Raw genomic sequence first — 23,811 nt, forward strand, 5'->3', positions numbered from 1 at the left:
TGATGATGAACAAAACGTATATCATCGCCGCAGGTATAGCTTTAAAAACGAGATTCAGATTACTAAGTGCCAGCTTTCATCAGGATTTCTTTGGCCAGAGTAGTTCTCCCATTAAAGAGCCAAACCAACGCTATTGAGAACGAAGAACTGGCGCGGTCGGAGTCGGCAGCCAACTTAGTGGAGAAGACCCATCCACAGACCCCTCGCCAACCCATTCAGCATCTCGTAGGTGCCAGCAGCTTTTGTGATCTTAATCAAAGCAGACCATAAAGGGTACCCAAGTGTTGACTGCTTCTCAAGCGCGCACCGTGTGTGCACACGCGCGGGTCACCCTCCCCATATCGCGAGACGCGCGGGGCGCACAAGTCCTCGTTACATCTCGCCGAGAGTTGTCTTTTGAAAAGGCGCCCCCCAGCGCCTATCATTCGTGGCCACTTGAGGTTTTTGTGGGTTTCCTTAACGCGACCCCGCACAGAGCTGGCACCTCGCGTTCTGCACGTGCTCAACTTAAACCGAAGGGCTCACGTCCTACTCGGAGCTCGCACCTGCGCCGCATCCCCTCGACGCGAAGTGTGCGGTAATCTCAAAAGTTGTCGGCTCGGGCCGAAGTTCCAAAGAGGCGGCCCCCGACGACGACCACTTTGCTCGCCCAGAGAGGGCAGCACATCCTTTGTTTCTCTCGAGGGTCCACCCTATACGACTCTGCTCCCGCAATCCCAAAGACTTCCCGCAATCCCACTTTTATGCAGGGAGACAACAGCCTGGAAAGACGGTCAGCGGTTGATTAGGAATGCTCCGACCGCGATTCTATGTCCTCCTCGAGATAATTTCGGCAGCAAGTTGTGCGGTGATGTACGTACTCCTAAGAGATCAGCTAAGCGGGAGCACTGAATGGGAGAAAACCCACTTGGGTGTCAGTGGAAGTTAACGGAGAGTGAGTATACCCTCTGCTTCCGCCAAGGCGGTGAGCATTTCGGGTTCAGTGGCTCAACACCAAAGTTTTAGTATTTTAGCTATCTACGCGCTGCAGTGACCAGAACTCTACTCAGGACAAATTAAGTGCGACCGAAAGTAGTCTGAAGTGAAGTGATAAGAACTGACCCCTTTAAAGACAGTGGCGCCGCAGTCTCCAAAACCAACTATTACTGTTTTCTCAAGTTCATTATTTTTCCTCTAAAAAATAAAGTAAAATAGTTGCATATCTAATCTTTTCTTGGCTGATAACAAGGCAAGTTGAAGGAGAGGAAAATGGTTTTATCGGATGGAGACTGCCTTCAAGCTGCCCGTAGGATGCGGCTGGTCGTGGCGTGGGGAGGCACATTGCAGTAACCTAGTAGAAAGGGCCGTTAGTAAATTTAACTGAGCAATAGCTTATGTGATGATTGACAGAGTTAGCTTAATTATTCGATTAATGGATTATTTATCGATTAATTGATTGGTTATTCGATCACTTTAATCATTTATTTTTTTTTTTTGCGTGAACAGATAATCTCTGGCTTCATAAATTCTTCCGGACCCCCAAGGTGCCACATATTGAGCAGAAATGACGCCGTAGCCATCTGTATGTACTACGGTGAACAGAAAGGGATACCCGCGTAAGATGCACTCGCTCGCTCCATCGCGCCCACATAACGGCACGGGCCGCTCTCTCCTCACCCTAATAAGTGATGCGGTTTTCAGCGGCGGCGTCGCAGTACAGCAAACCAGCTAGTGCCCTAATCGCCCACGCTTCGCTCGAAGAGCAGGCAACGCCCGCACCGGACGGGCGAGGGTGAAAAGAAACTCCGCGCGTGGTGAAACCAGTCCATACTCTACACACTCGGCTCAGAATCCCGACCGGCGTACAGCAGTACTGTTGCCTCACTTGTACATCACCGAAGACGCACACAACAGAAAGAACGTGAAGAGGCATTGGCTTCGAGCGACGAGCAGGGCCAGACGAGACGCGTTGCAGCGTCAGAGCCACTCGCAAGCTCGACCGGAAGGAGCCTAGCGTACGCACGCAGTCAGGGTTGTTAACCAGTCATAACGCGTGGCAGTTATGCGAAGGGCGAGACACGCCTGGAGGAGTCGCCTTCGCCGCGAAGGAACGCGACGTATACCGCCCGCAGAGCGCCGAAGAAGAGCCCGCCGCGATGATTCAGTGGGAAGAGACGAGCATGCAGGCATGCGAGTCCCAACGACGTCGTACACGTGCGCCTATCATAACGCCCTGCAATACGTACCGTGCCTGTCGTAAGACAGAAAAAGGAGCAAGCGCGGAATCGACAAAGGAAAGCTTTAAGAGACAACCACGCGTGCAGTTATGGCCCGCTTATGGCCACATTCGCCTGCGGGCTCCGAATCTGCGCCATTCCATATAGGCCTTCCTCCAGGCGCGCGCCACGGCTCCGCGCTGCGGCTTCGGCGTTGCGTTCCAACGACCGGTGGTGCGGTCAGCTAGCGTGGTACTCGCGCGCCGTTCCTTTCAGCCGAGCGCTTCTGGGCCGCGTCCTGCGCTGCGTGCCGCCAGCCAGAAGCGCTGGCGGTTATAACGCTCTTTCGTTAGTTCCCGTCCATGAGCTTCGAAGCGCGCGTAATTTCTCTCTTTGCGGGGGATTCTAGCGCGCGCTGAGTGAGTTACCGTCCTTAGCTTGACGTTTACGCGCCTAACACCATACAGGGAGCGAGAAACAAAAGAGAATCGGAAGAAGAAGCCGCCATCGCGCAGCTCTCCCGGTGTGGTAAACTGGTTTCTTACTCTTTTTCTCACTTCCGCTGTTTTTAGCTGCGTTCTGTTCGTTTTCTGCCATTGGCTGGGCAGAGAACTAACTCGTGTTGGTGGCGATGTCGTTGCGAGAGCAATAAATTCCGACGGCCTGCAGACGGGGCCGGCGGCGGCTCTTCCCACTGGCTGGCTCCAGCGCTGGGGCGCGGCGCTAAGACAAGCGAGATGAAGCGATGGATGGTGGTGCGCCGGACTGTGCGCGAGCGCCCGCGGGCGCGAGCCGCGGTCTTGCGCTTTTTGAGATTAGCGGCGCAGAAAATTAAGGCCGCTCGCTCGCTGGGCGGCGGACAACGGCTTCAGGCGCGACACTAGGGACGCGTATGCGGGGAGTGTAACGAGGGAGGAGGCGCGCAATAAAAAAAAATTAAAAGGGAAGAAAAGATGAGGCTGTGAAAGTGATACAGCCGTGCCAGTGTGGCCCAGATCATGTCCCCACTAAGACTAGCCAGTGTGCAGCACGCGGGTTAGAAGCACAAGGGGGATGCATGAACACAAGTATGCAGAGCTATACAAAGGCACAAAGGAGAAATTCCGGCGATGTAATGACCTTAAACACCGCTGTGTTTTGTTTATTCTTGAACCGCTCACTTCTACACCCTTTATATACCAATGAAGGCGAAATGAAACGGCCTTTACAGTTCAGCCCAGCCTGGTTATGAATGCACTGCATAGCGCAATTGATAGCAGTCTTTTTTTTTTTGTATATGCATTTCACAGACTCTAGTAAATTAATAAGTTAGAAGAAATGGGGCGAAAATTTTACCTGCTCTGACAATACCCAGCATTTCATTCTTCTAAAAAAAAAAAAGTAAACAGCACAGGCGTCTTCGCTTTTTGGATCCAATTCAATCGAAGAAAATGATGCGCTTCCGAATCTGAATTTAGACGTAGGCGCGCCGCGCCGTTATCTACAATAAGATCATTCCGACCCTATAGTATATCTGAAATGCCATAGATGTGTTTTAATTTCTTACTCAATCGATCGCTGTACTGTAAGCATCGAGGTCACTCTCCATTTTTTTTTTTTTTTTAATGGCAGTAAATGCGCGGGTGGAAGCGAAATCCTCGGAGTATAAGCATGCCCCCGAAGCGGCCCGTAAGCTCCGTACACCGAACTTCAGTGAGCGTGGAGAAAGTACAGCGCTCTCCGCCCACACGCTTTACGCTTCTGACGGTACCAACGCCTTTATTTTTCTTTTTTTTTTTTGCCGAGTTCTTTTACCGCTTCGTACGTGCGCTGGAAAGAAATAAAATAAAACCGAAATAAAGCGAATCCAGACCGAAGTGAGCGCCATATTTTCAACATCGCGCACTCGTTAATGACGGGATGGCCGACTGAACCCTTTGTGCCAGCACCCAGACCCCCCCTCCAAACCAGGGGCCCCAACTCCACCGGCAATGGCACGTTCTTCTCGTCTCCTTCTTCTTGTATCGTTTTAGTTTACACTTCGCTCGACTTTCCACCTTACCGACTCGCAGCCGATCTATCTTTTCCCTTTCTTTTCATCTTCTTCCTGCCTCCGAGCTGCTTCTCTTCCACTGCCAGATCTCGCAAAAAAAAAAAAGTCTTGCCCTCGAGCGATTATGCCTCACCGAAATTCCTCGCCTCCTACTCGCGACCTTTACTTTATGCTCGCGCGACCGCCGACACAAGTCGAGAGGTTTTCGCGCACCACGTCTTTCCATTCGGCCGCGTCGCGCTCTCCTCTACCGGAGAACAGCCGAAGGCGAGCGAAGAGCGCTTTGTTATCGAAAAGTCTCATCGCTCGCGGTGGCGTTTTGCAACGATGTTCACCGCTGCGGTGATTCGGAATAATTTTCGACCCGCTTGCCACGTCTGGCGAAAATTATTCGCCTTCGCTCCGCGTTCCTCTCCTATATTTCCTGAAAGGGTTTCGGAAGAGCAAAAAAAGAGTGTACAAAGAAGCTACCCACGCAGAAAAGGATCTTTAAAAGGGGCGCTTACACGAAAGGTTAGAAGCACCGAGAAATAAAATTTGAAAAATAAAAGGCCCGCTTCGAAGCAGGGTGTGAGAGCGGCAGCGGAAGCGAGTTAAATAATTCAAGGGAATCTCGGCACCTCGATCACAGCGATGACATTCAAAGGAGAATTTGCCTATGAAAAGCGCGCGCGTCACGGGGCCACGGCAGAAAGAAAGCTGATGGAACCATTGTCGAGGGCGAGGTGACAAAACGTTCGTTTCGGTGGATGGCTCTCGCCGCGCCATCCCTTTCTTTCCATTCCGTTTCTTCGTCGTGCTTCCACGGGAAACCGCAGTCAGTGAAGCCAGAGGCGAGCGGTCGTCGCGCTGCGCTGCGGTGTTTCTCTCTTCTTCCTCTCCCCAGCCTGCGGTCCCCCCTCTCTCACTCGAGCACCTCACCACAGCAGTGGGTTCAAGGCATGCCTACCCGAAGCGACAAGGAAACGAGTCGAATACAAACCGTTTCCTTTTGAATCCCATCTCACCGTTTGCGGCGGCGCCCGCGAAAGTATTTGCTCCCTGTCTTGTATCCGCACTACCGTTATTTTTTTCTTCTTCAATCTTTATCTAAACGAGAAGAACGAACGGTACGAGCGTACGAGCACAGTTCTCCGTCTCCTCCGAATTCTCCCCTTGCTTTGCTTATCGCTTTTGCCGAGTATTTAAAGCCCCTTCGAGCGGAAATTCTCAACGTTTTCGCTTAATTCTGCCTCTCTAGACCATCAACGGTGCAGTTTCTTTTTTTCTTCTTTTGTAAGGCCTGCCCATTTAAAGCACCCCGAACGGCAAAAACACCAGGCGAACACAAGTGCGGAAGTTAGAGTGGAGAAGGGTGGGTTTGCAATAAGGCGCTCGCAGCTTTCTTTCTTTCCTCGTTCGTTCTTCCATTTTCTTTATTTTGATTCCGCACTATTCTTTCTTTCCAAGCCTTTCGAATGAGACCTCAGAGACCTAGCGCCCCCGTTGCCATTCCTCTTCCTCTCCCAGGCTCCGCTGGCTTCGTCGGCACATGCGGCTGTGGCAGCGGCGTTTGTAATTGTTCGAGACGGCTTCTCTTCTTGTGTGGTGCCGCGGCACATAGCATCCGCGCCGTGGCAAACCTTTCTTGTTTCCCGCATTGAAGAACGGAAGCTCAAGAGCGGTGTCCCCCCCCCCCCCCCCCCCCCCCCCCAACCTTTACGTACGCGGAGAGTCCCACGCCTCCGCGGCGACGGTATAGGAAGCGAGTCGCGCGCCCGGCTTCTTTGCACGCTCCGCCAGATACGAGACATCGCGCGCCTGCGATTGTGGCGAGAAAATAAAAATAAAAAAAGGACCCTCCTCGCTCATTCAACATCGGCGTCTAAGGCATATACAAACGTAAGCATACCGCGCTTCCTGAATTGGAAAGGGTTATCGAACAAGACACGGTGCCAAGTGTAATGTATTTGCTCATTCGGATGTTCAAGGTTGCCGGTTTTTCGTTTTTCCTCCTCTCCAATGAATTGCTTTAGTTCTTTTCCTTTCTATTCATTCGGGATTAGAAATGGGCTCCAGGTTCAGCCAATGCCGCGCAAATAAAGCGGTCGGTGGAAAGGCAGGAAGCTAGAAGGGACGAAAGAGAATTATATCGCAGCAGCTTCGTGGAGTCGTTTTCGGCTTGTCTCTTTGAATAGGAAGTTAAGTGAGAGGAGTCCCTGTTGTGAACGAGACCGCAAGAACACAGCTCGCTCCCGCCTCATAAGCGGAGTGAAAAGGTAAATGAAATGAAGAGAGTTCAGAATTCTTTCAGTTCTTCGTGATCTCTCATGATGATTGTGACACTGCCCCCCCCCCCCCCATCTTGCTGTAATAGATTATGCAAGAAACAATGCCTGAGGCAAAATATTCACCTGGCTGGCTCACTGGCACACACGGCGGCATAAACGACAAAGATATAGAAATGAAAAGAACTCAGAAGGATGAAACAAACGCCCATCATATTCTGAAATGTTTCATTCCGGTGAGCCTCTCGCCAGAACCAGTCATGAACGTCGAAATCCTATATTAACTGCAGATTCATCATCATCATCTGCCTGACTACGCCCACTGCAGGGCAAATGCCTCTCCCATGTCTCCAATTAACCCTGTCCTTTGTGAGCCGCGCCCACTCTGTCCCCGCAAACTTCTTAATCTCATCCGTCAACCTAACTTTCTACCGCCCCCTGTTATGCTTGCCTTCTCTCAGAATCAACTCCGTTACCCTTAACGGCCTGCGGTTATCTTGCCTTCGCATTACACGCCCTGCCTAAGCTTATTCCGTTCTCTTGATTTCGACTAGGATGTGATTAACCCGCGTTTGTTCCCTCACCCATTCCGGCCGCTTCCGGGCTCTTAAATGCAAATTAACCTTAAATAAATTTCTCTTGCTCGAATTAACCTTGCCATACGAGTATACCAAGCTGGTCCCATGGCAACAAACCATTTTTTTTAGTAGCACTACAATTCACCGCACTATACTGTTCCACATAATACTGTATTCCACTGCGAACATCTGCCATGTTACCGCTATCGAGCTTAATAAGATGATTTGATTTGATTCATGGGGGTTGAGCGTGACAAAACGACTCAGGCTATGAGGGACGCCGTAGTGAAGGACTCCGGAAATTTCGAGCACCCGGGTTGATTTAACGTGCACTGATATTTCACCATAAACATCTAAGCCTACTAGGAATCTGCAACCTTTCCATGCGTATGTGCGCGCGCATTTCTCTTGCCGCAACATACCAGAAGCAAAATACTTGAAGACAGCGCTCCAACAGCAACTCTTGCCATTTTGTCCCCATGAGTTGTCTCTTACCTCACGCCACGTCACCTCACGTCACGTTACCTCACCTTTGCTCACCTGACCTGACCTAACCTAACCTCATTTAACCTCACCTAACCTAACTTAACGTAACCTCTCCCCGCCTCGCCTCGTCTCGCCGCGTCTCACCTCGCCTCGCCTCGCCTAACCTAACCTAACCTAACCTAACCTAACCTAACCTAACCTAACCTAACCTAACCTAACCTAACCTAACCTAACCTAACCTAACCTAACCTAACCTAACCTAACCTAACCTAACCTAACCTAATTCCTAGCGTAACAAGTCCCACAAGATTAAGTTTCTCGTTCCCACACAAAGCGAAGACGCTGATGCCACTCGTTGCTTTACCAACACGATTTCAGGAGGATTCCCGAGAGCCTATAGATATGACTTGCATGGGTGAAAGATTAGAAACTGACCACTGGTCTTAATGGGCATGCAATGTAACTTTCCCAATCGTTAGGAGAAGGACTCGTTAGGAATTACCTGCATCAGCAAAAGTTGGGCGGTTTGTATCTGTAAACCGTATGAAGTGATCCTTGGCGAAGGCTATAAGAGAGCATCTGCATGCCACGTAATCACACCACCACTGCAATTCTTAATAGTGTTGCGCAAGGTGATCACAGAAGTATTACAGCTCATCCGGCGGCCGAAAGGCGGCCGAAAGTAGAACTTAACACACACCGCATGTGCGTATAGAAAGTGCACCGGAGAACTGGCACGCACACATTGTGCTGATCCCTCCAAAAACTTACCACGCAGGGTAGAGCTCTAGTGGGTGCCGGCTCACTCTGGGAATCCAGGAAACGAGGCTGCCGATAAATTGGCCCGAGGTTTGATTTGCCGGGCTCAGGACGGCCTTGATCCAGGTTTCTCGAGAGAACGGGCGCACACCTTTGCAGAGCTCACGCAAATGCCCCGCTTGGACCGTCGGACTTACCCTCCTCCACACCCCTCCCTTACCCATTCCCAACAGATCCTCTGGAGACGCCTCCAGACCCGCTCTCTCTCATCCCCTCAGCTGCTATATCTCTACTGTGGCACCTCCCCTGCATGCACCCTGTGCGGCGACCCTCACGCCACACTCTCCCACATCCTTTTCGGCTGCCCTGCTGATACTCCCCCGCAGGCACAGCCCGCGTTATCAAGTTGTGAGGACTGGAAGGTCGTGCTCTCGTCTCTGGACCCGCCATCGCAGCTTGCTGCGGTACTTCGGGGTGCCGACGTCATGAACAAACACCACATGAACGTTCCGACGTAGAGTGGGACCGTGCGGTGGTCCAGGGACCCAAGGGGGGTCTAAACACACTTGCCATAATAAAGTTTTTCTCTCTCTCTCCACTGTGGGCTCACCAACGACATTTTCCTTCTTTCCCAAGCGCAGCCTCTTCAGCTTTCTAAAAGCACCTTGCTGTCCACAGGCATCATTGGCTGCTTCAGCGATACGATTTCGCCGGTAATAATATGGCTCAAAGCGACGCTTTTTCAGCCCAGAGGTCGACAGTTGGAATCTTAGTTGGACCTGCGTTATGTTGTTTTCGCGACCTTGTCACCTGACGACCTGCAAAAGAGCGAATTTACAAGGAACTCTATGAGAACTGCGTGAGGTTACAGGAGTACGCCGGACAAGCTTTTGACAGCGCTCTGAAAGAAATTCGTGCATTACAAAGCAACGTTTGCAAACTCTACTCTCAAGCGCTTTCGTCTTGTAAGTTCAGCACGCTCGCTGCAGAACATAGCGAAGAAAGGCAGAGCGGTTGTGTACAGAACTCCTCTAAGCACTCTTGCTCACAGTTTCGCACATCCGGACCAGTGCTCCGGTGAATGATGCCCGGGATCGAGAGCGCGCCACAATTCGCCTAATTTAGTTGTGCGCAGCGCTGCCCCAACGCAGCAAGGCCAGTGAAGCTGCGCCATTGTGTAAGTGAAGGCGGCTCGCATATGAACGCTTAACGAACGTTTCCTATCTAAAGAGCACATACGCGAAACAGAAAGGCTACCGCCGCTAAGAAGACGGTTGCAGAGAACTGACATGGGGAACGCGACGAATCCCAACAATGCGATCCAGTGCTCCGGCAGAAAGGGATGCGAGATTTCTCGCACGGTAACTGACCTTGCCAAGAACCTACAGGGTAAAATAGCTCTCTTTACAGCCTAATGGTTAGCACACACGCAGCACGTCAGTGCACGTGTACTTAGCTCACCTCATGGAACCACCATCAACGTATATCTTTCAAAAAAAAAAAAAGAAAGCCCCGGTTAATGCATGCCTTCCTGCGCTTTTAAGCTCTTTGCCTCGTTAGTTTCTTACTTATCCGCGCATTTTGTCGTCCCTGAAACTAGCACAGGAAACCAGAACGCTTACCGATATCCAGAAGGGATCACGATGCTCGCACCTTATATACTTCGATCATGCCCTTTGTAACGTCCACTCTTGGCAGTTGGGGCAATGGAACGCTCTCACTGTACGCAACTGTCCGAGGCCGGGAGGCCCTGGCTCGCGGCTCGAACTCTCTCCGCTACTTTCGCTTTCTGCGCTCTCTCCAATGCGGCGGCTATAAATTTCCAGAAATCTCCCCGGCCAGCGGCGGGCGCAGTATAGCACCGACAACGCGCCGCGCATTTCTCTCTTCCTACGGCGTACTCGCCAGGACCTTCCGGTTCAACGCTCCGCCGGGAGCGTCACTCAAAAGGCACCCGACGACAAACCGCGTGGCCCACGAATGAACAGAATAAAGGAAAAGAAAGCACTCTATAGTAAGGGGATCTCGAACGCCTCGAGCACCGGGGATTCGAACGACCAGAGCAGGACTATAAGAGCTCCCAGCACAAAATACGAAGTGGCCAACAAAAAAAAACTGCGCAGCACGACAAGCGAGGAGAGGGGAAGGAAGAGGGAGGGGGGTGGAGTTATATAGGAAACGTACGACATCTATCGCCGTGAACGCTCCGGCAAACGCTCGCTCGACTGCCCGCCCCGGAGAGAGTCTATATTTTTCGCGGCACGTACGGTGTTTTCCTTTACTCCCCCCCTCCCTTACAAGCTAGCTGGTTCTGGCGCCTTATCCCGATTATTTACTGGACCGCCGGGGACTCCCGCAGCCTATCCCGCCAAACATTTCCGTCACGGACTCGGCGTGGATGTTTTTCTTGCTAGCGGGCGCTTTTTCACTCTTTCTTGCTTCGCTATAGATGTGGGTCGGTATTACTGCACTTCCTCGCTGGCCGCTGTTTGCTTCGCGGCCGTTGGGTGAACGGGCGCCAGAGCCACTCTTGCGGCAAAACCGAACCTGCTTGTCGCCTTTGAATCATTCCCCTTTATCGCGCCTGCCTCGCGCTCGGCCGTGCGATTCGGTGGTCGACCTGCTGCCTCGGCGGTGTCTCGTTTTCGCTTATTCGCGGCTAGTGTGGGAGTGGTGGGAGGGGGAAGGCCACGAAATGAGGGGGAGGGGCGGAAAGTTGTTTGAGCGTGTATACACCGATCGCGGCCCATATAGCGCGGGCGAAGTTGCCTCCGACGACGCAATGGAAAGAAGAGTTGTGTCTACATTTCCGGTGATTCGATAGCGCTCAATGTACCCCATATCGAGGCTCGTGAAAGGAAAGAGGGGGAGGACGAAAAGGAAAGGCGCTACTAAAGTACAGAAGCCTAAACGAAGAAGTGAAGAAAAAAAAAGAAAGGACGAAGAGGAGGTGATGGAAGGTTGTGGAGACCCCGGGAAGGCCAAGTGGCCACTACGTAGACGAGTGTCGAGAAGGCCTTGCGGGAAAGCGATTCGCCGCGTTGCCGCACGACCGGTTATGGCTACGAACGGGCCTGACCGCGAACATTGGTTCTGCTTGCGCTACAAGCGGAGTCCTGTTCTCTTCTCCACCGAGGTACGGTCGTCGTCGCCTCGGAGGTTCTTTGTGCGTCATTTTCCGTAGGCAACTGGGCGAGATGTTTCCGCGGTTGGCCGCTATCGCGCGCGGGCAGAAGGCTCCACGAATGCCGTACGGATGCCGCTGCCTGCACACGCGTTTTTGGCTTTCTCTCGCTGCTGTAGTGCTCGGCAGAAAAGAGGCGATAACGTGAAGTGCGGGGTGAGGTAGCCGAGGTACTTTCTCTTGTTTATCGATGAAAGGAAATGCCATCTTCTGCCTTACTTTTCCACCGCTTTGGACACCTTCTTACACACCCTGCTAGCCGGGTAAAATAGTTTTGAATTTATTTTAATCATAGTAATTATAATAAAAGCGCTACTGTAGTGCTGTGAAGATCTGCCGAGGGGCACGGGTTCGATCCTATAGCCGGAGCGGTAGCATTTTATTGAGGCAAACTGCAGAATGCTCGTTTGATCAGATTTTGGTGCTCGGAAAAGAACCCCAGCTGGCAAAAATCACTCCTAACCACTTGTCTGCGCCATGCCTCATGACTAACAATGTTGTTCTGGCACGTAAACATTTATTAACCAAAAACCATTAGATAATCAGTGTATTATAAAGTTTAAAAAGTTGCATAATATGATTTCAGCTATAGAGGAAAACAAAAAAGCGTCTTTTCTGGTGCTGCACCCTAAAGTTCTGTGATAGTTAAGGCTGACTTCCGAAAGTGAGACATCCTGATCGTAATGGCCGCAAAAATTTATAAACGTCGAAAACTGATATACGTCAAATTTCTTTACAGTAAGGCTTAAAGTAAGTACTGTTGCACCATAGCAACAGCAAAGGACTTGTCACGTACAGACAGGGGCCTATTTATAGAAAGAGGGACTGCACCCCCCCCCCTCCCCCCCCCCCCCCTCCCGCATCACTGTTCAAGCCAGAATTATTTTTAGACATCAAAACCATAATAAATCTCACTTTTTCGACAAAACAACGAAAATGCATGAATCAAAATCTGCACGCCCTCCCCACCTGTCCCCTCAAACAGTGAACAGTAAGTACGCACTTTTAATAAGATACCAAAGCCTTGATCTCAAAACGAGCATGACCAAGGTGTCAAGCCCATCTGACCACAGGAAGCGCGAAATGCTCGTAAACGGCTAAGATTACAAATTCTGTGAGACAGAGGCCATCGGCTGCTCTCACCACCGAAATACAAACTTCTTGGAAGTAAGAACTCAAAATTCGTTCCCTTGAACAAGGCCGAAAAGGACATTTGCTTTCAGCTCGTCTGGATATATCTTTTCAGCTGGCGAAAATAACTTGCTATCATACCATTCCCGGGTGCAAGATAACGCCATAAGTAAGCACGCATGCAGCGCACAAAGCTGTTTACAAAGTTAAATAATGACGGCTATTCTTAAATAGAGCGAAAGAGAAAAAAACACGGATGTTTGTGTCCCTTCGGGCACGCGGCGAGGCTAGGCCCATTTGCTTCAGTTCGCGGGACTAGTAGTGATAGTATACTAACTAGCGTTTAAAGGCGAAATCTCTAGCTAATCGCACGCAACATCATTTACAAGGACAGCTAAGTGCACCATGATGTCCAGTAACCGCAGCTCGACAGAGCCTGTGGAAAAACAACAAGAATAAGGGCACGGAGTGAGGCGATACGTTTGCGGCTGGTTAGTGCAAGTGAACAACTCTGCAATTTCAGAAGCCACTATTGCCATAAATTATGCAAATTACGATGCGATCACTTTGACGTATTAGAAATAATCTTTCCGCTTTCTTTTTGCATGCAAAGCACCTGCAGTTGGACATGAAGGCAGCGAAACATAGGGTGCGAACAGCCACACACCATCTTTTGCACACTAACTTCCGCGCTGAGGCAGCAGTTGTGTAAGTGAGTTCTTGCTTGCTAAACACAAGAGCTGCTGGTGCGTGCTGCCTTGTGCGACGCAGAAACGTAGCGCGCGAGAACGTTGCGTTTACAATCGTCACATTAAATCGTCACTGATTCGGTAGCAATGCTGAGCTCTTTCACCGTACAAACGAAGGTGCAAGAGAGTTGTAGTCGAGTTTTTATATACGTATGTATAGCAGAAGAATACCTCCGAAGCGGAAGATTGGACAGCACCCACCGTAGCTCAACTGGTAGAGCACCGGACGCAAAATTTGGAGGACGTGGGTTCGGATCCCACCGGCGCAAGTGAATGCACTTTTTCTACTTTTTAATCAATTATGTTTGAGGTATAAAATAATTCTATTAATTTTTCACTGATGAACACCAGAAATTAAAAAAAAGAACATAAAATATTCCCCTATGCTCTTTGGTTTTGCTGACTGTTGGCTTCCTTCTTATAGTATGCCCAGTATATAAATTCTGCTCCGACTCTCTTGCACCTTCGAATATATTTATAAATAGCTGTTGCCTTTGTGCGCCGGGCATGTTTCGACGTCTGGTCACCTGAATTATAGAGCCACTTTCAAAGGTCCGTTTACAAAACACAGCCAGCGCCGCCCAGAGACAGAAATAGTAAACTCACGGCCTTAGATATAGAGGCAGCTCTGCGCTTGGGCACTGCATGTGCCGCAGTAGATTCGCACCACACACACTGGACTCCACGGTACGCTGGCTCGAAAAATCCCCGTGAGGTGCTCCCGCCTGGCTTTCTTTTGCTTCCAGTAGGTATCTCAGCCTTTACTTTACTCTTCAAATTGGTAGCATCATGACTGTTCGCGCTTACTGCAAACTTTGAATACCATTTAGCTTAGCCCTCGATGTGCTTACGAGCTTAACTCATCAAATAAGGAGCTGTGATGGCAAATGGTTGGCGAATACTCTACCAGAACAGATCGGCCAGGGGACATCCAGTTGGCGTACAGGGTCAATAACACTTAGAGGGAACACGGCTCCGCGTGGCCACGTACCTGCGGAGTGCCACTGCACCTAACCCGTTCATGAATCAGAGCAGAGTGGCGCGCGAGAATAGGGACCTCGACGTAGTACTTCGTGTCATCTGCCCCTTTGTACGGGTTTGCCACCTGCTTGGTCGCAATAGTGCTCCACGTGTGCACAGCCACGCGGAGCCGTGTTCCCTCTAAGTGTGATTGACCCTGTACATATCCGGCGCGTATTCGCTGTCGCGAATCATCTCCACGGCACCCGTGGCGTCACTAGCAAGCCATCCATACACGCCAGCCACATGACGCGACACCTGACGGCGGCGGAAACTTTCGAAGCTCGCTTCCCGAACGCGGCGCCAAACTTGGCCCGCTTCGCGGGTCGAATCCCGGAAGGTGCCACTCGCGCTCGCTCTCGGGCGGCCGTTATCCGAGAGGACGGCGAGACGTTTAATTTGGCGGTGCGACGGCGCACACACATAGCGCCGCACCGCAGCCAAGAAATCCACGCTGACGGCGCGAGCGAGCGCAGCTGCCTCAATTTGTCTCCGCTAATGAACGACGTCCCCAACGGCAAAGAACGCGCTCCGAGGCACTCGGCGCGCGCGGATTTCCTGCAGCCTAGCCGCGCGCGCGGGCTTTGGTGAATTTGCGCGCGTGCGAGTCTCCCAAAGAGTCGGAGAGGGGGAAAGCGAGCTAGGGCCGGATCCCCGGAAAAGGCGTCCGCCTTGTTGAGGCCCTATACCTGCCCGGGGCCGCCGGCCTTTCCATCTCGACAGTGAGGTGTACACGTGGGTCTGCTGTTGGTTGCTGCTGTTGCTGCTGGGCTGTGCGCAGCCTCCGCTGACGACGTATTTTCGGGCCAACGAATGCCCGCTGCCGGAGGTAGAAAAGGAATCGAATACACGGCCAGACCTTGTGCCTCCTCCTCCTCCTCCTCCTCTTCATCTCCCTTCCCTCTTCTTTCGACTGTCTTATAAATAGTGCACCGGTTCGTTTCGAATGAGACGCGAACCACTGGCGCCAGCTCGGAGGAGACCCGAAGGCATTTCTTTTTATTTTTCTATCCTTTTTCTTTTGTTTCTGGGCCATTTTGAAAGAAGCGCAATGAGGAGGAGGAGGGGGAGGTTTCATTGCGACAATTTTGAATGCGCGTGACAGTGATCCATGGTCCTGCTTGACGTTCGCTGGCATCGCGTCTGCTGCTGGTGGGGACAGCAGCGCGATACACCGGGGGAAGAGAGCGGGAGAATAATCGCGGTCTAGACGGCGGAACGATCAGCAAAGCGCGACGAGAGCGCGTTTGCGTCTGATGCGCACGAGAAATAGGCTCGCGATGGGGCTGCGTTCGCGCGCGTTTTGGTTTGAGAGCTAAAGCGCAAGAACCTCTCCTGGACGGAGGCAGCTCGCACAGGCGCCATCTGCAAACTGAATTTTAGCTATTGACGGTGTCGTGTCCATACTTTGACCAGCGCTGAGTAGCTCGCCTGAATTCCGCTAGTGGCGTGACAGTCGCTAACCTGTTAAGCTCCGAGTATCTAATCAGTCTGAGTAAGTATCTCATGTCGATATACGGGCCATATGGAGAGCTTCGGAATTAGTATGGTCTAAAAGCTCTGGTCAGCAGCCGTACATGTTGCGCTGTATCACCTTTAACGACGACTTTTATTTGTTCAGTCAACATGTTTGCATGGCGCGGCAGCTACAAATAAACTCTTTGACCCTGGAAATAACTGTTTTCGCTCTGTACCAATGACGTCACGAATTGTGCAGTAGAAGTAGAGATAAAAATGTCCCCAGTTTTGGTTTGGTTTGGTTTTGTGGGGTTTAACGTCCCAAAGCGACTAAGGCTATGAGAGACGCCGTAGTGAAGGGCTCCGGAAATTTCGACCACCTGGGGTTCTTTAACGTGCACTGACATCGCACAGTACACGGGCCTCAAGAATTTCTCCTCCAAAGAAATTCTAGCCGCCGCGGCCGGGATCGAACCCGCGTCTTTTGGGTCAGCAGCCGAGCACCATAGCCACTGAGCCACCGCGGCGGCTGTCCCCAGTTTTCCGCCCGCTGGTTTAGGAAAGGAACCGAAGAATAGGCTCACAAGAGTAGCTCACGTACTCTTAGCTTTGTACAAGTAGTTTGTACGGCCCCGAGCCTACGAGCATAAACATTTTGAGCATTTTGGTATGAACACTGGAAGTGTGAATTAAAAAAAATTGACGCGAATTAAAACTAGCTGCGGGAATTTTTATGTCAATGTAGAGAACGATATATATGATCGAGATTTCGGCTCAGTTAAGCTTTATCGTAGTTGCAGATAAACGAATGACGGCGTTGAAACGAGTTTGCTAGCGCAAAGGTTTGGGTTTGCTTATTAGCTTGTCGTATATAGACGAGCAATCAGCTCAGCTCTTTAATGTTGATATTATTTTCATTCAGTACGCTAAGAAAAAAAAAATACCAATGTGCCACTTGAAGAGTTCGAGGCAGAGGTGGAGGAGACCGTTAGGCAAACAAAACCCACCTCTTACAACTAGAGACCACATGCACAGAAAAACACAGCGATACCTTTCATCTCTCTCACTGTTCTTTAAAGCGCCAGTCCCTTCAAGAACCAGCTAGCGAGATCCATCCTGCTATTCTTTCTTTGCCTCGAAAGTTGGTGCAAGAATTTACGCATGACAGTGTTCCGTCAGCCTCCCCGTTGTAGACAGTTATTAACTTGAAAATCGGAGCCGCCAACTGACAGGGATTAATCGCAGCGTTTCCAGCTTTCCACCGTTCAAAGAGAAATAAGTTGATTGCCCACACTATTTTATGCGTATATAAGCAGACTCTTCAGAAAAGTACGTCTCCCTCCGGAGTGCGTTTCATGTCATGGCGTCAATATTTTCTCAGCGGACGCGGACAATGAGGGAAAGCTTCCATGCACGAACAAGCACTGCCCCGAGGGAAAAACAAAATCGAATGAAGAGGTAGCGAAAGGAAACTTTCGGCGGGTATGCGGGGCTTCCCCACTCAGCTACGGGAAAGTAAATGAGCCTTCGTTCTTCTTTTTTTTTGAAGAAGAAAAAGCAACAACGGCCGAGTCTATACATATGCAGCAATAACACCCGCTCCTCGAACTTCCTGGAAATAAGGCCGAGAGAAACAGAAGCGCGAAATAAGGGATAAAGCCGTGAATAAAGAGGACGCATCGTTCACTCAAGCCAACTTTGAAGTGCCTCGTTAATAAAGTCTGCCTCCTCCTCTACGAGAAAAAAAAAAAAAAAGAAGACGCATCTTCGTGCAGAGAGAAAATCTGCGAGCTTCTAAAGAACAAGGGGTGCTTTCCTGCTTTGCTTCCACGGGCAAACTCTTCGAACTCTCATCTTGCTCTTTTTTTCGGCGCGGTGCTGACAGGTGTCAGTCGAAGTCGAAACGAGCGAAAGAGAGAGAGTGAAGGGAAGCAGCGCGAACAAGAAAAGGCGAGGTTCATTTTTAATAAAGGCGTCATTGCGTACCCGCGATTTCAGAAAGCATCTCCCTTCGTGCCCGGCGCTCGCCCGGAGCCCAACACTGGAATCGCGGCCGAGTAAACAAACAAGATGGGACACGCACGCACGCACACAAGCACGCGCACTTTCTCTCGTTCTCCGTCTACGTACTTTTTCCGCCGAAAACAAAGAGCTCGGAGAAAAAGCGACAGCCCGCGTGTGTTTCCAGTCTAAACAACAGGTAGCCGGAGCGAGGTCTCGGCAGTATACATGAGGAGAAAAAGGAAGAAAGTGGTTCATTCGACGAGTGCGACCGCGGGGGCCGCGCCGCGCCTTCAATATCCGGCCCTGTGCCACTCAAACCTCGCGGGTCTCCAAGAGACAATAACGCCGCTCAGGTTGATGAGGGCAAATTTGTTGCGTATACATGCTATATACAGCCCCCCGGCTATGGAGACTGCACAAAAAGGGAAGCAAACTTGGGGAAGAGGTCACGCCGCCGTCACTCTGGAGAAGAACGCCGTTGTTGGGAAGTATAAGCATTTCCAGCGTTCACAGAGGTGGGGGAAATGGGCTGGGAAAAGGAGGAGGGAGGATCAAGTCGAAGGTGGAGGCGAGAATGTAATTGAAAAAGAGTGCACCACAGGGACTGTGTTTAGGGAACAATGCTATTGTGATGGGTTACGGTGGGACTGTGTGTATCGAGTTGTAGGTTGTAGGACTCCAGGTGTCCCGCTCAGGAGGTACAGTCTGTACAACGTGAGCGGGGCACACATCGTCACCCATCACGACCCTCTTCCTTCTCCTCCTCCCCTTCCTCAGTGCAGAGTAGCAGGTCAGATATCAATCTTTCTGGCCGAACCCTTTGCCTTCGTTTCACTAAATTTATCTATGTGTCTATCTGAGGTCAAGTGGACATACAACTCGATACATCGGAGGTAGCATCTGTTTTTCCCTTACACTTCCGTAATGCCACCGCGGTATAGCAGCCACAGAATAGGACCATACGCATCACGCGCTATATACGTTCCCGATTCTCGACCAATCATGTACTATCGGGGACAAAAGTGGTATACTCCACGCGGCGGGAGCTGGAGCAACGGAAAACTGCGGCATTTTGGCACGAAACAGTGAAACGAGCCAAGCGACATGCCTGCTGTTAATAAAGGTCACGCACTGGCTGTCTCGATCCCAGATGCCGCCTGTAGATGGCGTTGCAACGCAGTTTTCCGTAGATACAGGAACTCTAGTTTTCCGTTGCTCCGGCTTCCGCCGCGTGGAGTATACTACTTTTGTCCCCGATACATCATTATGTAATATATCGTTTTTCATCTTTTCGAAACATGCGTTCGTGAAAGCATTTGTCTGTGTTGCACTATAAGGAACTATCTCCAATGGCGCATCAAAAGCCACAAAACGTGGCGTGCGTGATCGCGCAAAGGTGCAGATGATTGACACTTACGTGTGGCGCGGTCTTCTTGAATTCCCGGCACAGCTGGACGAGCCGGGACCTGGCTGCATCGCTCGCGTCTTGCCTGTCCACCAGTTCTGTGGCCGTCACGTCCAGTTCCTTCTGCGAGGAGACCGACAGGGCACACGGTTCGAGTCCAAGCGAAAGTGCAACTGAAATACTCGAGCACCAGAGGCAAACACTGACGCTCTCATGACTGAATAAACCGGTGTGCTCCAACACGTGTGCTCGTACATGCCATCGTTAATGCCGGCTTTCAAATGCACAAAGCAGGTGAGAAGTATGTGGAGTTTCGAAGAAGCGCGAGGTGTCATGCATGACTCAGAGGACGTGAAATTGTGTGTAGATATGCACATACGGTGCGTGGAATAGATCAGCGATGGCGCAGAGGTAGAGCATCCACCTCGCATGCAAGTGGGCCGCGGCTCGAAACCTGATCGTCATCGCATTAAAAAAAAAAAAATCCGCGTGTCGATGGAACTGCATAACCAGGCCTGGGGTGCGGCCTGATCTTAAGGACCAGAGCCGACAAAGTACTCCCTCACCAGAACAGGATTTGGCCACCCTGGTGTAGTACTTGGCTGCAACCTTTGATTACAGCAATTAACCCTCGACCCTCAGTCCCCAGCGTCCGCGCACCAACTGACAAAGGCGGCCGTCCGACCTGTGACGCAGCGGAAGGTTCTAAGAATCTCTCGCTCCCCACAAGTCACCAATGGAAACTCAACTTTGCAACATTTAAGGCTAATTAAAGTAGTTAAGGCAGCCGAAGAGTTCTACGCAAATCTATACAGAAGCCAATGTAATCAGGACGTTAATGAGAGAGAGAGAGAGAGAGAGAGAGAGAGAGAGAGAGAGAGAGTAAGGCACAGCAATGGGATATCGATCTGGATTTGGAAGGATTGGGGATAAAAGTCAATCGAGAATACCTTGATATTCTCTGATCTGCTGATGACATTTCCTTGCTAAGTAACTGAGGGTAAGAATTGCCGGACATGATCGAGAACCTAGAAAAGTAAAGATGGTGTTACATACGAGGTAGCATGGTCGCGTGCCGGAGAGGGAATGAGGGATGTCTGAGACGAGGCTGCTGGAAAAAGACAATGAGAGAGGACTTTATACAGGAATTTACATATTTACAAGTGAGCTGCAGGAACGCTGCATCACGACAACTCATCAGGAGACCATTCGATGACAAAGAGCTCCTGATGAGTTGTCGTGATGCAGCGTTCCTGCAGCTCACTTGTAAATGTGTAAATTCCTGTATAAAGTCCTCTCTCATTGTCTTTTTCCAGCAGCCTCGTCTCAGACATCCCTCATTCCCTCTTCGGCACACGGCCATGCTACCTCGTATGTAACAAACTGGTGGCAGCGGTGGGATGATGCTACCTGGTATGTAACAATGGGTGGGTCTAGTAATTAGAAAGAAGAAATCTGAAGAAATCAATAGTCTCGGAAGGGACCAGCCACTTACAGTAGGCAGCGAAGCACTGCAAGTGGTAAGGGAATACGTCTATTTAGGGCAGGTAGTGATCGCAGATACGGATCATGAAAGTGAAATAACTAGAAGGACAAGAATGGAGCGGAGCGCATTTGGCAGGTTCTCTCAGATCATGAATGACAGTTTACCAGTATCCCGCAAGCGGTACACAAGAAGCGGTAAACCACAGCTGTATCTTACCGGTACTCACCTATGGGGCAGAAACGTGGAGGCTAACGAAGAAGGTTCAGCTTAAGTTATGGACAACGCAGTGAGCAATGGAAAGGAAAACGATAGGTGTAGCGTTAAGAGACCATCACCGAGCAGAGAAATGGGCTTGTGCCCATTTCAGACAAATCGAAACCATGCACCATACTCGTCGTCTCACGCAGTTTAAAAAGAGGCAACAAGCACAGCGTTCCTGCGTCAGTAACCGCTATAATTAAGAAGTGCTCCACATATAATCACCAATAGTGCAAAGCCATTGCGAAGAAAGGGCAGTGAAATACGTAACTATATTAATAAAGCGAGGACCAGAGTAGCGAAGACGAAGACGATAGGCTTCGCGAACAAATCTTTTTTAAGAAACTCAGCAGGAAACGCTCGATGTGACGACGAGATCCAGTGCCTGAGCAATTACCTTTAAGATGGTAGAATCAAAACGAATTACGTTCAAGTTCGTGATTCGAGTAGGAACTGCCCTGGCAAAACCACCTCAGAGCTACGGATATTGCTTCGTAACGCCGGATATAGTGTTCCGTTAAACCAGTTTCCTCACCCTTTCAGCATAGCGCTGCCCTTACTTACACGGAAGTGGCCGAGAATCCATTAGAGCTGTCCACGCCGGACGCGGCTGGCCGCGCAACCGTTCGCCGAAGTGTCGCGACACCGGTCATCAGCGGCCGATGCGGCGGCGGAGAGAAGCCGCGCGACGCGGATGTATCGACGGGTGCGCGTATCTGACGGAGACGGTGTCAAATGGAGATGTCCCGCGCGGCGAACGAATCGACAGAATCGAAGTCGCCGGGCCGCCCGCGCCCACCGGCACAATACATCGATCCGTGATTGGTACGCGTCTCGCTCAGCGGCTGCCGAATCGCCACCACGAGCGGGTCACGCACGTGTGCTGCCGGCGCGCCCACGAAGACGGGGGACTGAGGTGCGGATCATCAGGCACGTGCCCCGCTTATAAGATGACGGCACGCGAGAGAGTCGACTCCGAGGGGGCTGCGCTGTCACATGCACTGCACACAATAATCGCAGCGGGCTCCCTCGCTTCCCTTAACTCCCTATGCGGCATCGAGCCATCGCCGTGCATTAAGGTTCATTGCAACGGCCGTATGTTAAAACATAATGTATTTTGCAAAGTGTACAGTACAAGGGAGGGGAAGGCTCTCTCCTTCACCTGGTCTTCACTTCACTTCAAGGAGGAAGGCCCGGTGAAAGGGATGTTGGGTGAGGGGGGGGGGAGGGGGGGACTTCCTCCTCAAAGTGAAGGCCCGGTGAGGGATGGGAGAGTGCCTTCCTCCTCGAAGTGAAGGCCCTATTAAAACCCGCCAATGATCAACGCTTTGCCCAGACGAAGTCATCTTGTCAAAATGTTGGCAAGCATTCCGAGGCTTCCTGCTCCCTTGTTCACATTATTAGTGTGAAGAAATCACCTGCCTGCCCTCGCTGTACAACGTAACTCGCGAGAAACGTCACGAGGGCCATGAAGCTGGACCACATTGGAGCAGGTGCCGATAAGCGGTAGAGATAATAGCGTAGCCATTCCCAGCAATCCTGGTACAGCGATGTGGTGGTCGCTGCGACGTGTGTATAGCGGTATAAGTTTATGGCGTTTTGTGTCTACAGCGCCTATACAGAAAGAGGGAGGCTGGAGGTAGTCCTAGATTTGAGCAATTAAGCGAAATAAAATTAGCCCCTGAAAACAACAGTGTTTTTCCAATGTTTCTCCGAGATATGAGATTAATATAACAATCGTGGTAACTATAGTTGGGCAAATCGTTCACAAACAACCAGCACACACAAAAACGGCTTTTCGACCCAAGGCATAGCAAAACACCGGTGAAACTATGAATGTTTGAACAATACCAGCAGCACAGGGGCGCCTTTTGCCTTCCGCCTCCATCTAAACGAAGCTGCCGTGGCAGGGATTTCACCCCGTTTCCCCGCGCTCACCAGCCGAACGCTGAATCACCGCAGTCGACAACATATTCAGTGCTTTCCAAACACACGGATGCGATGGTTTCACCACTCTCTTCATATTCCTTCTCCATTTTTCAACTCTCCTCGTCCAGCTTTTCAGCTGGCAATAAGAGTAACAAGGTAGCATTCTAACTGCCTTGGGAATTGCAAAATGCAGAGAGGGGAATAAAAAAATAAAAACATACAGTCTAGCTTTAATACCATCATCACGAGGGCAGCGGAATGCGTGTTCCAAATTCTGGAGCAAAAGGGCGCTTTCACAAAGGCAAGATTTCCACATCGCGCAGCTGTACCCGAGAAAGCGCTCGGATTTCGCTGTGTCATCCGCAACGCGAGCTCAGAAATTTTACATTACCAGCCGCGTAAAACGCCTACTGATTCGATAAGGCGTGTTAATTGACACACAATTCGAAGCAACGTCACCGCACTAGTGATAGTAGCGGAACGTTTCCTCCTTAATTTCGTGGCAGTTCCTATTCCTCTCTCCCTCTGTCTTCGTGAAGCTGGCCGTTATTTGTGCCGTTTCACTTTCAACCAGTCATGCAACTGTTCCCGCTTGCGCTGCCGCAATAAGATCGCTCGCTGGCGTACTGCTGATAACGGTGTCCGGCTTCTCTCGTGTCCGGCCCCCTCGTTTTATGATTTTCGCCTCCTCCAACTGTACAAATCCTTGTCCGAACGTCGAATGCCGTTCTTAGAAGAAACTATCAATCTACTCGAAAATACGCACTCCCATCTAACTCGCCATCATGAAGTTTGGTATGTTCCACGTCCTCGCACTAATTACGGATTTCAGACACTAAATTACGCCTTACCTACTTTGCTTAATCAGTT

The 23,811-nt window shown here is 50.7% G+C and overlaps 1 protein-coding gene across 2 annotated transcripts in view; it reads right to left on the minus strand.

Moving 5' to 3' along the window:
• Nucleotides 1–23,811, minus strand: part of ct (homeobox protein, cut) — a 754,353-nt gene that overhangs the window by 600,838 nt on the left and 129,704 nt on the right. For both annotated transcript variants that reach the window (XM_089573991.1, XM_089573990.1), the window contains exon 2: nucleotides 19,281–19,391. In XM_089573991.1, coding sequence (XP_089430117.1) covers nucleotides 19,281–19,391 — 111 coding nt within the window. The remainder of the gene's footprint in view (nucleotides 1–19,280; nucleotides 19,392–23,811) is intronic.

Source organism: Amblyomma mixtum, chromosome 2 (assembly GCF_055824585.1).
Source record: "Amblyomma mixtum isolate Tamu chromosome 2, ASM5582458v1, whole genome shotgun sequence".
Lineage (NCBI taxonomy): Eukaryota > Metazoa > Arthropoda > Arachnida > Ixodida > Ixodidae > Amblyomma > Amblyomma mixtum.